At 40.3% G+C, this 14,755-nt stretch overlaps 1 protein-coding gene across 2 annotated transcripts; it reads right to left on the bottom strand.

Moving 5' to 3' along the window:
* Window positions 1–4,539: 4,539 nt before the first annotated feature.
* Window positions 4,540–13,372, bottom strand: CCNG2 (cyclin G2). Of its 2 annotated transcripts, none has more exons than XM_037051004.1 (8): window positions 13,071–13,372; window positions 11,995–12,132; window positions 11,229–11,366; window positions 9,973–10,223; window positions 9,746–9,824; window positions 9,559–9,657; window positions 6,792–6,997; window positions 4,540–5,661 (listed from the first exon to the last, which is right to left on the bottom strand). In XM_037051004.1, the coding sequence occupies exons 2-8, from the start codon at window positions 12,130–12,132 to the stop codon at window positions 5,538–5,540; spliced, it is 1,035 nt and encodes a 344-aa protein (XP_036906899.1). In that variant the 5' UTR covers window positions 13,071–13,372; the 3' UTR covers window positions 4,540–5,537. The 2 variants fall into 2 exon arrangements, with proteins under 2 accessions (XP_036906899.1, XP_036906900.1); XM_037051005.1 differs by lacking the exon at window positions 13,071–13,372 and adding an exon at window positions 12,214–12,458.
* Window positions 13,373–14,755: the final 1,383 nt, after the last annotated feature.

Genomic DNA, 14,755 nt, shown 5'->3' with positions numbered 1-14,755 from the left:
AAGTGAGCCTTTAACAAAACAGTCAATTGTTACAAAGTTCCTTCCCCCTAACACTCAATGACAATGGACCTTGGGACCCCAGATAATAAAGTATAAACTATAACCTAAGCGTAAAAGGAACTCAGCCTATGGGGGTTGGGAAAGACCCATAAGCCTGGGTATGGAAAAGTTCCCAGGGCAAATTAAAATCCCCAGCTTCTGATGAGGCTTCATTTTCTCTACCACTCTACTGCCTGGAATCCGCACATTACTACATTCGGTTCCTGGGTGATTAAAGATACCTTAACTCTAAATCTTAGCCATTTTTTCCTATGGGTGAGAGCATTTAAAAACTGAACAACAGGAAAATACGATGGTTTATCTTACTCGTATTAGGAGAGGAATATTCATTATAAGAACTTTTATCGTTTCATGCATTCTACAACCGTTTAATGAGTACTATCAAGGTTTGGGTAAGTAGTTTAGCATTGTGGTTAAGTGTAGGGTTTGGCAGATAGACTTGAATTATAGCCCTACCACCTACCAAATTTGTGTCAAAGTACTTGTCTAATCCTTGGTTTCTTCATAAGTAAAGGAACTAATAATAGCAGTGCTTGTCTCGTGGCGAGAATTAAACAATTCACATAAGGTGCCTGGAACGCATTAAGTACTCAATAATGCATGAAGTTACTTGCTACCAATAACAGCAGGAGGAGTTTGGGTCAGATACTAGGTTGGGTGCTAGGGATTCATCAATGAACAAGAAAAACAAAAAGCCCCTGCCTTCCCAGAGGACAGGTAAGGCAAGCAGACGTGGGAGACAGACAAGGTATTAACTGCTAGAATAAGAAAAATGTAAAGTTATAGGGAAACATGCAACACTGACAAGAAAAGGAAAGTTGGGGAGTTCCAGAAAGATTTGAGAAAAAACACCATCACACCCTTGAAAATTTCCTTTGAATTTAATTATTTGGTTCTGTCATTAGAATGTAAGTCGCACAGACATTGTGTTTGGTTCTATGTACCAAGCACTTAGTGTGGTGGCTGGCACAGAAGCACTCAAGTATCTGGTGGGTGAATGAAGAGTAAGTGAATAAAGTGACCCCTAAGGTGGTAAGTAGTAGTCTGCCTAATGCAGATGACAGCAAAAATGTGCCAGGCAGGTGCAATCGTGTGCATGAAGGCAGGAAGTGAGCAAAAGCATGGAGTGGAAGGAACTGAAACGCAATTAGGCTGGAAAGTGTGTATGTGGATGCCACGTTCGTGAGGCTGAGAAGGGAGAAGGGATCGAATCGGACAGGGTCTTGTAAGCTCTGGTAAGGAGTTTGAACTGGACGCTCAGGAATGCCGGGAAGCCATTAAGGATTTTAATCAAAGGAAAGACACAGTGTTTTTTAACGTTTTTTCTTTGTTCTGTTACTACACTAATAATTCAAATCCATTTCAGGGGGGGAAAAAAAGAAAGCTACAGATAACCATGATTAGAAAAAAAATCACCTGTGAACTTACCACTTAGATATGACCGCCATTTGACAGTAAATTACAAGCAACCTCAGTTATCTGTTGCTGTGTTAACCGCCCCCAAACCAAGTGGCCTAAAACAACTTAGTTTTCATGAGTCTTTTGGGTTGATTGGGATCAGCTAGCTGGGCTGTTCCTGTGCTCTGTTATGCCACTAAGGATACTCTGCAGGCTGCATTCAGCTGGGAGCTTAGCCAAGGGGGGCATACCCCATCCTCAGGAGCCCCTCTCCACAACCACCTCTCCTCTTTTCCGTGACCCAACCGGAGCTTCTCTGCAGCACAGTGGCTGGCCTCCAAGGGGGATAAAAGGGAGCTGCCAGTCCTCTTAAAGCCTAGGCTTGGACATGCACTGAACTCCTTCCACTACACTTCAGTAGGCAAAGCTGGGCACAAGGCCAACTGAAATTCGAGGGGATGGGAAGGCTTTTTAACTATAGGGAAAACTACCTACCACACAATCTCATTTGCTAAATACAAAGACAGTAAGTGTTGCCTTTACAAAAAAATGAGAAAAACTGACAAATGCAAATACATGGTCTTTGTCCATAAAAGAATCTATAAGTAGGTTAGCTAAATAAGCTGACAATTTGCATGTATACAGGGGAAGGTGGAAGGCAGAGGGGAACATCCTATTTGAAACCCAATACTGAAATGAAAGGAATTGAAGGAAAAAGTCAGATTCTAAACAAAGAAAATGTTTTAAAATGTGAGTATTCAACCAATGCCTCTATACTTCACCAGAGTACTAGCTTTGAGTATGACAGGTGACTAAAACATGCTATTTGTCCAATCTCACTTTCTGAAGGACAAATGGGTGGAGACCAGGGACCAGTCAGAGTGATACTTCAGCATACACAACAGCAGAAGCAGCAGAGTTTGCATACCACATCCTATGAAATGACAAAATCAAAACCTGAAAAGCCAAATCTTTTGCCAAATCAAGCAGCAAATAGATCAAAATGGTTGCCTTCTTTCACCCTCTGCTGTGAATGGGGCAGGAGGCTGAAATCTCAATTTTATTCAACAGTCGTGGGGAAGCCACCTGGTTGAATGGTCCAAGACGGGTATAACTAGGCTCCTGGAATTGTCTGGGTATCCTAATGATGCCTCAAGAGAATGGATAGTGTCTCTCAATTCCCCTCCTCCTCATCCCCACGACCTGCCTTAGTTCAGCCCTTCAGCACCTCTGGTGGACTTCTCCAGGACTCCTGACTGGTCTCCCACCTACTCATCTCTATCTGCTCCAGTCCATCTTCCACACAGCTCCCCAAGTTACCTTGCTTAATACACATAAAGCAATGTCCAACTTGCAGCCCATGGTGGCTGTGAATGTGGCCCAACACAAAACTGCAAATTTTCTTAAAACATTATGAGATTTTTCTGATTGTGTGTCACAAAGTGTTTAATGTATGGCCCATAGATGCCCATAGGATGGACACCCTTACTAATTAGTAATGGGAAGGGGAAAAAAAGGCCAGAGACAGGTGTAGTGTTTTGATTAGGAAAAGACCAGTATGTTATGACATAGACTTTATCCTGACTGAGGTACCTATTCAACAATCTTTCAGGAGAGACATACAGCATTTGCATATTTTAAAAGAATATCCAAGCAGTAAGGGGATCAGGAACAAGCCCAGAGGCTGAGATGACTAAGATTTTAGTAACCCTGCTTAGAGTGAAGGCTGAACCAAACCAGTAGCAGGAGAGAGGAGTCATAGTGGAGCTACACAGTATAAATGAAATCTTACCAATGATAAATAGTAACCACCTGTAAACAGGTGGGAAACTAGGGTATTGCCCAAATTTCCTACTTGAGTACATAGAACACATTTTCACCAAGACATACACAGAAGAGCAGATTTGGGAGTAATCAGAAACCTCCAACTAGGATGATCAGTCGTGAATAAACAGGTTGAGAGTAGGGTAAAGAGCTCTAGACTAAAAGTACTGAAAACCAGAAAGGGGAACAGATGAAGTCATGTGTGGAGAGGTTCATGCAGGACATCTAGGAAAAGCAATAAAACCCTGGAGGAACTAAAGGTTTCAAAATTTGGAAAACCACAAATAACACATATCAATACATCAAAATCTGAGAGAATATATAGTCTACTATTTACCAAGATTATGTAACCAGAGAATTTCCACTAGAATAGAAAAACATGCCCCTATCTCTAGGTGGGAAGAGGTATTATTACATGAACAGCACATTCAGTATATCTGATTCTCTAACTAGGAGGTCTATAAAATCAAACTACAGGCAGAACCTATGTCAAAACAAAACAACCAACCACTTGCAAAATAAGACTAAGGCTTGGAAAAAAGTTCCAAAGAGCCAGAGGCTTGCTGAGTCCAATCACAGGCTAACACTACCCTAACCACTTATTCACCTAGCAACCTGAGAATTCAGCCTGTCTGCAGAAACCGTACTAACCTGCCAACCGGAGTATTCTGGTCTACTTGATACCGGTTCCCTTTCACTATAAATTAGTATGTATTTTGTTTAATGCCAATTCATCCAAAGAGAGGTCAATTCTCAAATGACAGATTCACTTTCCGTGTCTCCAAGACTATGAGCCAAACCATGATAAGGAAACACTACCCAGAGGACTTCAGGTAACCAAAGATGGCTTATCCCTGGAGGCACTCCAGCCTCACTTCAAGCCTTCCCACCGAAACAAAGCAAGCACTTTTTCTTTTACCAAAAAATTAAGATGTGATTGAAAACAAGGAGTACAATCCATTAATGTTTTTATTTTGAGTTGTAATTCGTTATTACTCCAAAAAGATCCACTACAGAAAACATCCAATGAATGCTGACTTTCCTACCACTAAAAAAGTAAGTCATCATGTCTGACCTATAACACAGAATACACAATAAATTATATTTACATGCAATTACTAGACTATCACACACAAGGTAAAAAAATACAGTATTTTTATGTACATTTTTTAAGATTTACATTTTCATAGTTTATAAAGTTTAAAAAATTCTCTGTACAAAATTTCATGTGTACAGAGTTTATATATCCCTATTCTCATGGCTGTACCACCACACAGGTATACCTAAAGCTATAACACTACAGTTTTATTTTTTTAATTTCTTATTCAGTCTTGGCACCCATATACTAACAGCATTACTTTCAAAAGGTGAATTACAAAGGAAGTAAAATGTAATCATGCAGACTTTTAATATATAAAAAATTAGATAAAATGTGTTACTAGATCAACATTTATCAATTCCATAGTTACCTAGTTCTGTTCAACTTCCTGCACTGCTTTCATACAGGTGCATGCAAAACTAGCAGATTATGGATTGTTTTAGTAACATTAAAATAATACTACAGTCTGACAATACTTAGGCATCAAAAATGCAATTATCTAACAACCATAGCTTGTTGACTGTTTCTGCTCTGGCAGAAACCTCAACTAACACATTACATACTAAAATTCACAGAAATGGCAATATTATAATTCCTAGGTTTATAGAGTCTGCACTAGACAGTAAGTGATCATCTAAAAAACAACAAAGGTGTTTTGACATTTAAGAGTATATTCTCTGTACTGAGAATGGGGGGAGGGGAGAGACTAAGATAAACCATTAAAGGATTATCCATTTTCCCTGCTGAGGAAGCACTGGCCCACTCCCAATCTGTTTAAATAGAGACACCTGAAGGCTGTATAAAAAATTTAAGACTAATTATACGGTTCCTCTTTAAAAATTCTTGAAAAGTAATAAATTGAAGGTATCAATACCTTCCCTCCTCCCCCAAGTAGCTAAAGATCAACGAGAAAAATAAAGTGCCAATGTCTAAAGTACTGTTAATTGTTTGAGAGGCACTAACCCATTTGATGGCTTAGGATTAAATATGAAAATAGGCCAGATCTGATCTGAATAATAAATAGAAGGTAGGTATATTCCAGTCTATGCAGTTCCTGCCTAGATGGGGGCTGGACCAGGAAACTACCTACTCCCCCATTTATTGCTTTAAAAACCTGTCCACATACTTTAAATTCTGACACAGAACGATTAGACTTCTAAGATGGAAAGCACAGTGTCTGTGCCACTTTGAAGTTGAAAAAGAAAGTGCACTCTTGATCACTGGAAGGAGAGCTGCTAAGACTCTCTTCTCCACAACTCATATCTTCACAAGAGTCCTCACTAGAGGGGAAAAAAAGACAAAGAGTATTTCATTATTTTTAATATACTTACAATCTTTTACAGACAAAATAAAACTGCTAAGTAAGCATCTCTAGTCTCTGGATCTTTATATTTAAAATTTAGGCTTTACAGAGAGAAAATTTAACTTAAGGACTTCTTAAAGTGAAGTCTCTGTAATCTCCTTAGGAAATACATTTTCCTAAGAGATTAAAAAAAATTACTATTTGCCAGACTATTATTTTGGTACCAACTAATAACTCTATCATCAACTAATAATTCAATTTTAAGTATTTCAAGTCCAATAAATGCAGTCTAAGGACAACATAACTGCTATCATGGTTTTGATGTCTTTCTTGCATCAATAATTGTATCACTATACTTTCAAATATCAAACCAAAACACCCAATATGAAATGGAACTTCTGGTCCTTTATCCCTACAGTATAAAAATTAAATAATTCATTTTACAAACAAAATTAATGCACTTGAACAAAACAAATGCACTTGACCAAAGTATAAAAATATTTACAGAATTCTGTCGCATTTGTGGCGGTGGTTCCCTTTTCCCCCCGCCAAGTATTTAGTTAACCTGCAGCCTCCTCCCATATACCATATTAGGAATTCATACTAACATTGAGAAGTCCAGAATGATGTTTTTTTAAACTATACTATATTTCAAAGTGCAAAGGAGATGGGAACCAACCAGTTTTTTAACAAAGAGGAGTGAAACAGCAGACAGAGGAAAGACAAAACACTTTATCATCTCACTTATATGTGGAATCTAAAAATGGGGGGGGGAAGAACTCATAAACGCAGAGAGCAGATTGGTGGTTGCCAGAAAAGGGGGGCAGTGGTTAGAGAAAATGGTCAAAAGGTACAAATTTCCAGTTTACAAATCTTGGGATATAATGTACAGCATGGTGTTTTCCTTTTTTTTTTAATAAGAAAAAGGAAAGAGGCACACTTCTAAATTATTACCTCTTAATAATTAACTACTTCTGGCTAATTTTCTCCCCTGAAGAAATGATGTTATTAGAATAGGGACTTTCTCTGATGCCTTATAATATCCCCATTTTGAGTATATTTAGTATGGGGAGGAAGTCTAAATAATTAGTTAAGGAACCTGCTTACCTTTCACTTTCATTAAAACAACCTCCTTCTGGTATTGTTGGCAGCTCAGGGACACTATAGTAGCTGTTGTGGAGGTTTTGAGCTGTGCGCCTTGAAACAATCCAAACCAATTTCTTAAGGTCTGGTTTGCAACATTCAGGAGAAGAATATTCAGCAAGGCATTTAGAAACTAACTCCCGCCAGTAAATGAATTCGGTGTCATTAACCTGAAAAAAAATTTAATGAAGTGGTTACAACAGTGGTTCCAAAACCCTGCTGCCCCTTGGAATTACCCTTTACAACTTAAAAAGTACTGATGCCTGTCTCCCACCCCAAGTATTTGTATTTAATCAATTCAGGGTATGACCTGGGAATCAAGATTTTTTCAAGCTCCCCAGGTGATTCTAGCGTGCAGTCAAAATTTGTAACCATTGGTTTAGGAGAGGAGCATCACAGATATAGATAATTTACATAAGATTCAATACAAAGAATGTTTTGCCTATTAAGAAGACACACTGACCTAAAAAACACTGGTCTGATAATCAATCATTAAGTATATTCCTTAATAGTCTCAATGTGAAGAAATTTAACATGATTTAGGTTTCTATAACAAAGCATTGTTTGATTGCTAAAAATGAGTATTTACATTAAGATGCCAGATATATGCTAATGGAGAAGCAAGCAGTACGACAGAGGAAAGGGCTTCTTTTAAAACCCCTTTTAAAGGGGTTTAACATTTATTTTAATGTTATTTAAACAATCCTTTTAAAGGGGTTTAAAAAGAAAGCAAACAGTATGACAGTTCCCTTTTGGGGAACTATTTCCCCCAAAGGGCATAGTTCCTCCACCACTGGGGAAACTATGTTTATTTCAAGGAATCAATTTTCACTAAAGATGTTTCCAGAGAGTTAAAAAAGGTTTACATTAAAACAAATAAATTCACAACTAAATCACAAGCTAGAAGTTATCTGTTAAAAACAAAATACTTCCTAACTACCTTTTTTCCACAAACAGAGGATAATTTTATATAATTTTGACCTCCATTTCCACCTAATCCAGCTACATCTTACCCACCTTGCATTCTGGCTTCTACCACTCCCTTCTCACTCTACTGACATCACCTCCTAGGTATCCAATGACCTCCTTCAATTCTCATTATACTGGGCTTCTCACCAAAATTCAATACTCTGACTACATTCTTCTTGAAAACCTCTTCCCAACTTGATAGTGCTCTTACTTGTATAGTGTATCTTCCTTCACTTGGCTCCTAATGGTGAAACTGTGAACACTGGAAACCCAGAATGTCAACCAACCTCTAAGCAAAAGATTCCCACAAGTTTCTTAAGGTTTCACTTATTTCCTCATGAGAAATTTCAAATCTTTAAAAAAATTTTTTTAACCCTCACCTTAGGACATTTTTTCATTGCTTTTAGAGAGAGGGAGAGAAACATCAATATGAAAGAGAAACACTGATCAGTTGCCTCCCTTACGCACCTGGACCAGGAATGGAACCTACAACCTTTTGGTTATGTGGTGAGGCTCCAAACAGATGAGCCACACTAGCCAGAGCAGAAATTTCAGATACTGACCACCTCTAATTATGATTTATCTTCTGAGTTTTTACTCCAGAGTGCTAAGTATCAGCTAGACATCTACTACCTGGAAGGTCAAATCATACTTCTTGGATCACAAATTAACTTTTCTCGACTTTTAAAAAACATTTTATTTATTTACTTTTGGAGAGGCAAGGGAGGGAGAGAGGGAGATAAAAATAAACATCAGTGTGTGTACATCGATTGGTTGCCTCTCACTCACTCCTAATGGTAACCTGGCCGGAGACCCAGGCACATGCCCTGACTGAGAATTGAACCTGAAACGACCTTTTGGTTTGTTTGCAGGCAAGTGCTTAAACCACTGAGCGACACCAGCCAGGTCTCAAATTTCCTTCAGTGATACCAATGTCCTCTCCATCCTTAGGTCTAAATCTCGATCACTTGTGGATCCTTGACTCATTTCCATTCTTGGCCTCCAAAACCATTACTTGAGTTAGATATTCCCATTCCTGCTTGGACTATTACCTGGACGTTCTATCTACAACCCTACCCTAAAATAATTCCCAAACCTTTCTAGTCCCCCAGCTTCCTGGCCATAAGCTTTGCTGCCCAAAAGTTCACTAAGATTCTTTTGGTCCATAGCCTCCCAGTCATAGTGCGTCTCACAATCTGCTTTGCTTCTCTACTAACAAAACTCCAAAGTATTCCCTACGTTCAACATTTTCTGGCACTCAGGAATAGAATAATGACAGAACACATGTTAAATTCAATATATCTCCAATTACACTATTTGTTTAAGAAAAAGGACTATGTTTTTGCTTAATACTTCTTTATGACTGCAAAAACTTATTGGGCTGGCCTAAGGGGTTTAAAAAGAAAAACATAGCTGCTATTATTTTGGTAATGCTACTAATGGGATGATTTAGCCCTAAAGATGAAATGGGATGCCATTAGTATATTTAGTAGGTCTACTTCCTACTATGTATTTCAGAACAGACTAGTGTATTAGCAATTTGCAAATATACTACAGAAGGGACGTCTGAATACAGAAAAAAGCTAGGATAAGGACTGGGTTCCCTTCCAGCTTCACCTGTTTGGGTCAAAGCTGCATTTTTAGAACTTCAACACAGATATAAGAAAAAATCATAAAGTATTACTTAATGTTTTAGTCACCACAGGGGTTAAAAATAAAGTATTAGGAAGGAAACTTGCTTTAAAGAACTGAGGATGTTTACCTTGGAATGTTTTTTAACAAGCAGGAAAATTTCCAATAATTCAATGGATTTCAAAGTCTCTACTTCCAAATTGAGAAGGCACAAAGCTAATACAGATGGCTACCAAAAAAGAAGAAAAATTAAGAAATATTATTTTAAAGTTCTGAACAGAAACTGTGAATCACATGTAAGCAAGAAATTGACTTACTTTTGCTTTTGAAAAGGTAAGTCGGCAGTTGCAAGCTTTCAACTGAGCTTCTAGTTTATCAAGGCTCAGTATTTCTTTCCTATACAATGAAAAGAACAAAGTATTCATTTGCTAAACTTCCAAAGTATAAGCAGAAAGTTTGGAGAAGGTTTCATTGACATTCTAATTCTTTACTATTAGCTATAGCAATGTTAACGTACAAAATTTTTATTTTTAATTCCACTGACCTTTCTGAAGTATGACAAAGTACAATAGTATGGTATAAGTGCAAAAAGTTTAAGGCAGTAGTAGCTTCCAATTCATAGTGCAATTTTTCTGAAATTATTTTTTCCATCCGTTTTATATCAGAGGCAGTGCATTTGCATTGACTAATCCGGATTACATCATGAGTGGATGGAATATTGCATTCTTCTTCAACTATTCTAGCAGCTAGCAAAAAACAACAGACTCCAATGCAAGACAAATGTTTAGGTTTCACCTGGAAAACAAAAAAACAAAAGGCTTCTTCTAACAATTGCTACTTGATTTAGCAGAGCAAACACTTAAAAAGAATATTGTAATAATGCCCCTATTTTTAAGGCAGAACACAAACAAGCTGCTTCCCTGTACTTACTCTTACCCACAATTATATATAATCATTTTTACAATTTAAACTGTCTTTCTTCCCTTTAAAAAAAAGACCATTTTGAGCATTTAAATGCAAATAAAAATGTAAACACACATTCAAAAGCTAGATTTCTAACACAGTATACTTTGTACTTCAATCTCATGAAATTCCTAATAATAACATAACGCTTTCAACACCTAGAAAATACATTATATATTTTTTATATTTTGGATATAAAAATAATACATTAGGATCATTCCATATTTCAATGCAAAGATCATTCCATATTTCAATGCAAATTTGCCCATGAGAAATATTGCATCAGATGTACAGAGTGGAGCTTATGTAAAAACTGCCATGAACAGATGGCTGCCCTTTTCTTTTCAGTGCCCTGAAAACTGACCCAGCAGCTGACAGCCATCCTACTGGCAAAGAATCACCATATTTTTCTAACAGTTGCTGGTAACTATTAACAAGATGTGGCTTTCTGCTTTAAAAAGAATTCTCATAGTGAAAGCAGCTGGTCACCTTTAACAGACTGCTATACTTCCACTTATATTTCAGTATAAAAAACATCTAGGCTCCAACAAAAACATGATGGGAGATGAAAACCTTATTAAGGACTGCACAGCTATATAGAGAATACCTAAAAAACAGTAGTCTTCATTTTGTTATATTTTCAAAGAAAAGGTATGTTAACCTAATTTAAAATACAATATGAAATTTTGTAGTCTCTTAATGTGCAAAAGTTCAGAGTTCCAATTATTAAAAGTGTTTATGTAGAGTGACACAATTACATTACTTGTCAAATATTTATTGAACTGAACGATTCTATGATAGCCAAAAATGAAGATTCATAAGAAAATGATTAAATACCTTCATAAGAGCCAAGAATCTGTCCAAAATATTGACAGCCAGGACAAAAGTTTCAGTGCAAGATCCAAAAAAATTGGCTAAACTCCTTAAGTCTTCTACTTTGGCATTTCTCAATCTTGGACACAAAGTGTTATCATTCTGCAATAAAAATCAAGAGCCAAAATTTATGGTTTCTTATAGTAAACAGATAATACAGAATCAAATAAGGCAATTTTTTCCCATAACCTTCAAGAACATGGGAAAGAGTAGTATCATTTAACTAAAGCACTACACTTTTTCATATACAAAAGGTATAAATATCATGGCTTTTAAAAAATGTACAACATAAAAGAGCTTTGGCAACATATAAAAGTGAACTGTTGCCACACTTCCAGAGGGTTATAGCAAATATAATTCAATTCTCCCCTGTAATGCACATAAAGGGTTACTTGCTTGTTTTATGGGTTTTCTGCTTGTTTGTTTTTGACTTAAGAATCTGTAACGAGTGTTTCAAAGGGTATTTCCACAAATGAACTCCTAGTCTCCCACCCAGAAGCTGCAGGCTGGGATTCCACATTTAAAGAAACAATTCTCTAGAGTTAGTATCATTCCTGCTAAGAAACAAAAGCTTGACCCAGGATTAAGATTTACTTTAGTACTCCAGGAAGCACAATTGTGGTCTTCAGAAACTTGGCAACCTTTAGTCTTGATTCAACTCAAAAAAAAAGGGTTATCCTCTCTACACCCTATCAGCTGTTTGGGCAAGTTATCTCCTCTGGGGACTTACCTCCGAGGTAGCCTCGATCAAGCTCAGCCCTTTTTCCCGAGGTTGGAATCTCTGTTCCTGTTCCAGGTAGAGGTTCAACAATCCGAAGAGCTGGACCCCTTCTCGACCTGCCAAGTATTCTGCCCCTAAATCCTTCATCTGCAGCAAAGACATCAGACAGTTACAGTGTATCCTTGGGGGAGGTGGGAACAGACGGTAGGGAGGAAAGGCAGAAAATACCTCCAGCGAGGGGCGCCCTGACACACCCGGCGAGGAGCGGACGAGGGGTTTAGTCAGGTCCCAGCAGGATCCTACGAACCCCCGGGGAGGTGTGGCAAGGGGGAGGAGTCGCGGTTCCGCCCGCAGGCCAGCTCTGGGTCGGACTGGCCTGTGCCGGTTTCCCGGACGACTCACACACCGGAAAATGTCCGCGGGTGGAGGTATCTGGAGGTAACCCCACCCGAAGCCGCGAGGAGAGGGCTTCTACCCCGCGGAAAGCACAGGGGGCAGCCCCTGCAGCGGGTTCTGCCGGGTGCGGGCTTTGCACAATAGAGGGGAAGGGAGAGAAAGTCTCGCGACTGAACAAAGAACCAGAAGGAGGAGACTCCGGAGTCCCGCCCCTCCCCGGAGCCCAGCTGCAGAAGCCCCTTTAGCTGGAGTCCGACCCCCGAGCCTTCCCCATCATCTTCCGCAGCGCCTAATCTGGACGTACCCGAGTGGCAAGACACGGGTCCCAGGGAGCGACGGGGTGCCGATGCCCACCCAGTGGGAGACATTAGCCATCCCACCCCGTACCCCGACACACCCGTCCAACCACTGATGCCTCGGTTCCGCAACAGTGCGGAGCCTCGGACTGTCAATTCAAGCACCACCCCAACGAACTCCGCTGGCAAAACGGGGGGAAGGGCACCAAAGAATTGGTGAGAGCCTCCTCGACTCTCCATCCATTCCACCATCATCTCCCCAAATCCGACGCCCATTCCCCTGGAGCTGAGGACCGGACCGGAGTCGCTTCCGGGGCTGAGATGTGGGTACTCTGATGCACCCCCTCCCCCGAGTCCCGACCACGAACAAAGGAAGCCGGTAAGACCACTCACCGTGCCGGAGACGCGCCTCCACTGGCGCTAGGCGTTGCGGTTCGGAGGGGACTGGGTGCGGCGAGGGCTTCCGGACCTGTCTCCGAGGACCCGCCGCCTCAGCGGTGTCCCCGGACCCGCAGCCGACCCCTCCCCCCCGTCACCGCCGCCACGGCCTCACAACCCCGGCTTCATTCCGCTCCCTGCGCACCCACCCTCACGGGGAGTAGCGTCAGCCCCTCAAGCCCTGCCCCTCCACGGACACCACCACCGAGACCCAACCAAACCCCTTGTTTTTGTTTTGCGTTCTCGACGCCACCAGGGGGCGGGACACGTGACTCCCCGCGGAGGGATTTATCACTGCTCGAAAGCCATTGAAAAATAGTCCCTCCTCTCAGTCACTGTCCCCAGCTGGTTCGGGAGCCTTTTCAGCCCGCCTTTGCTTTAATGAGCCACTCCTCCCTCTTGGTTCCAGGGCAGAAGTTGGAATCTGAGCGTCGACTTCATTCTGCTATTGAGCTGGAGGGGGAGAAAAGAGAGTAACAGGATTGGGGGCGGAAGGAGACAGTTTCTGTTTGCTTTGCACCATTTAAAGGTCTCTGATTTGTTTTGTTGGAGTTTTTTTGTTGTTGTTTTGAATTATCCGCCCAAAGTAGCCCGCTCTCTGATTGGATACTGGCAGAAGGTTGAGGACCTGATTCACTGTCGAATCTGGATTGGCTAACTGATTAGTCTTTGAGCTCTCTGATTGGCTTTCGCCATAATCTGTGCCTCTATTTTCCTTGCAGCCTTAGCAACTCCGGAGTCTGAAGTGCGCATGCCTGGCGGGGGTGGGGATTGCCGGTGATGGAATTTGTGGACCGGTGCCTGGGGTCTGATCCTTCCCACCCGCCACTTCCACCCTTCCCCGGGGAATGCCACGTTCGGTTCTGAGCCTGAACGGCTAGATAACCAAGGGAGCATTCTCAACGTTTTTCTTTATATTGTTGGGAGGGTGCATTTTGCGATCACCAGGGAGTTGGTATAAAATGTTCAGAATGCTTACTGAAATATTAAATTAGTAAAATGCTATCACTTTGGTATTTGCTTTGAAGTTTTAACGACAAAGAATCAAAAATGGAGATGATAGATGAAACAGTGTTGTGGAAGAGTTGTTAAATGTGGGTGGTAGGTACAAGAGGGTTTCCACTTTGTACTTTGAAGTTTTTCCGTAATAAAAAAATAAATGTTCAAATTTACCGGTGCATATTGACGACTGCACATAAACATGTAATGATTTAATAGTGTACCCCCAGAGGTTGTAATTGTGCTCTTGTTTTAATGACCGCTCTGAGAGCTTCTTGGTCCTCGGCCACCCATAAATTATCACTTATTGCCCATTTTAATTAGCGTTATTAGAAGGTGACACCTCTTGAGGCAGGGCAGAAAGCAAAGGATGCCTCAGGCCAGAGAAATTTTCTCACGGAGTATAGTTGGGGAATGTAAGGGACTCCCCCTCAACATTTTTAGTTTACTTTCACCCTCTTCAGTGCCCCACCACCTTCAGCCAAACACACAAATCAGTAGTGGCACATTCTGAGTTTTAATCTAAGTAATTAGTTAAGCCTTAGGAACAGCTTTCTCTTTTCTACTCTTGTGCATGTTTTCTGTGAATTGTGTAATTGCTTGTGAAACATGAGAAGTCACATAACATAGTTTTAGCAGCA

Source organism: Sturnira hondurensis, unplaced genomic scaffold (assembly GCF_014824575.4).
Source record: "Sturnira hondurensis isolate 20B ecotype Veracruz unplaced genomic scaffold, ASM1482457v3 Scaffold0007036, whole genome shotgun sequence".
Lineage (NCBI taxonomy): Eukaryota > Metazoa > Chordata > Mammalia > Chiroptera > Phyllostomidae > Sturnira > Sturnira hondurensis.
The sequence above is the reverse complement of the archived record's forward strand: the minus strand, read 5'-3'. Positions and strand labels throughout refer to the sequence as shown.

What these genes read in the sequence shown, in the direction of transcription:
- CCNG2 (XM_037051004.1), bottom strand. Translation starts at nt 12,132, where the DNA reads ATGAAGGATTTAGGGGCAGAATACTTGGCAGGTCGAGAAGGGGTCCAG. An exon ending in GATTCTTGGCTCTTATGAAG is followed by an intron (nt 10,224 to 11,228) that starts GTATTTAATCAT and finishes TTTGTTTTCCAG; the next exon opens with GTGAAACCTAAACATTTGTC. An exon ending in TTACCTTTTCAAAAGCAAAA is followed by an intron (nt 9,658 to 9,745) that starts GTAAGTCAATTT and finishes CTTTTTTGGTAG; the next exon opens with CCATCTGTATTAGCTTTGTG.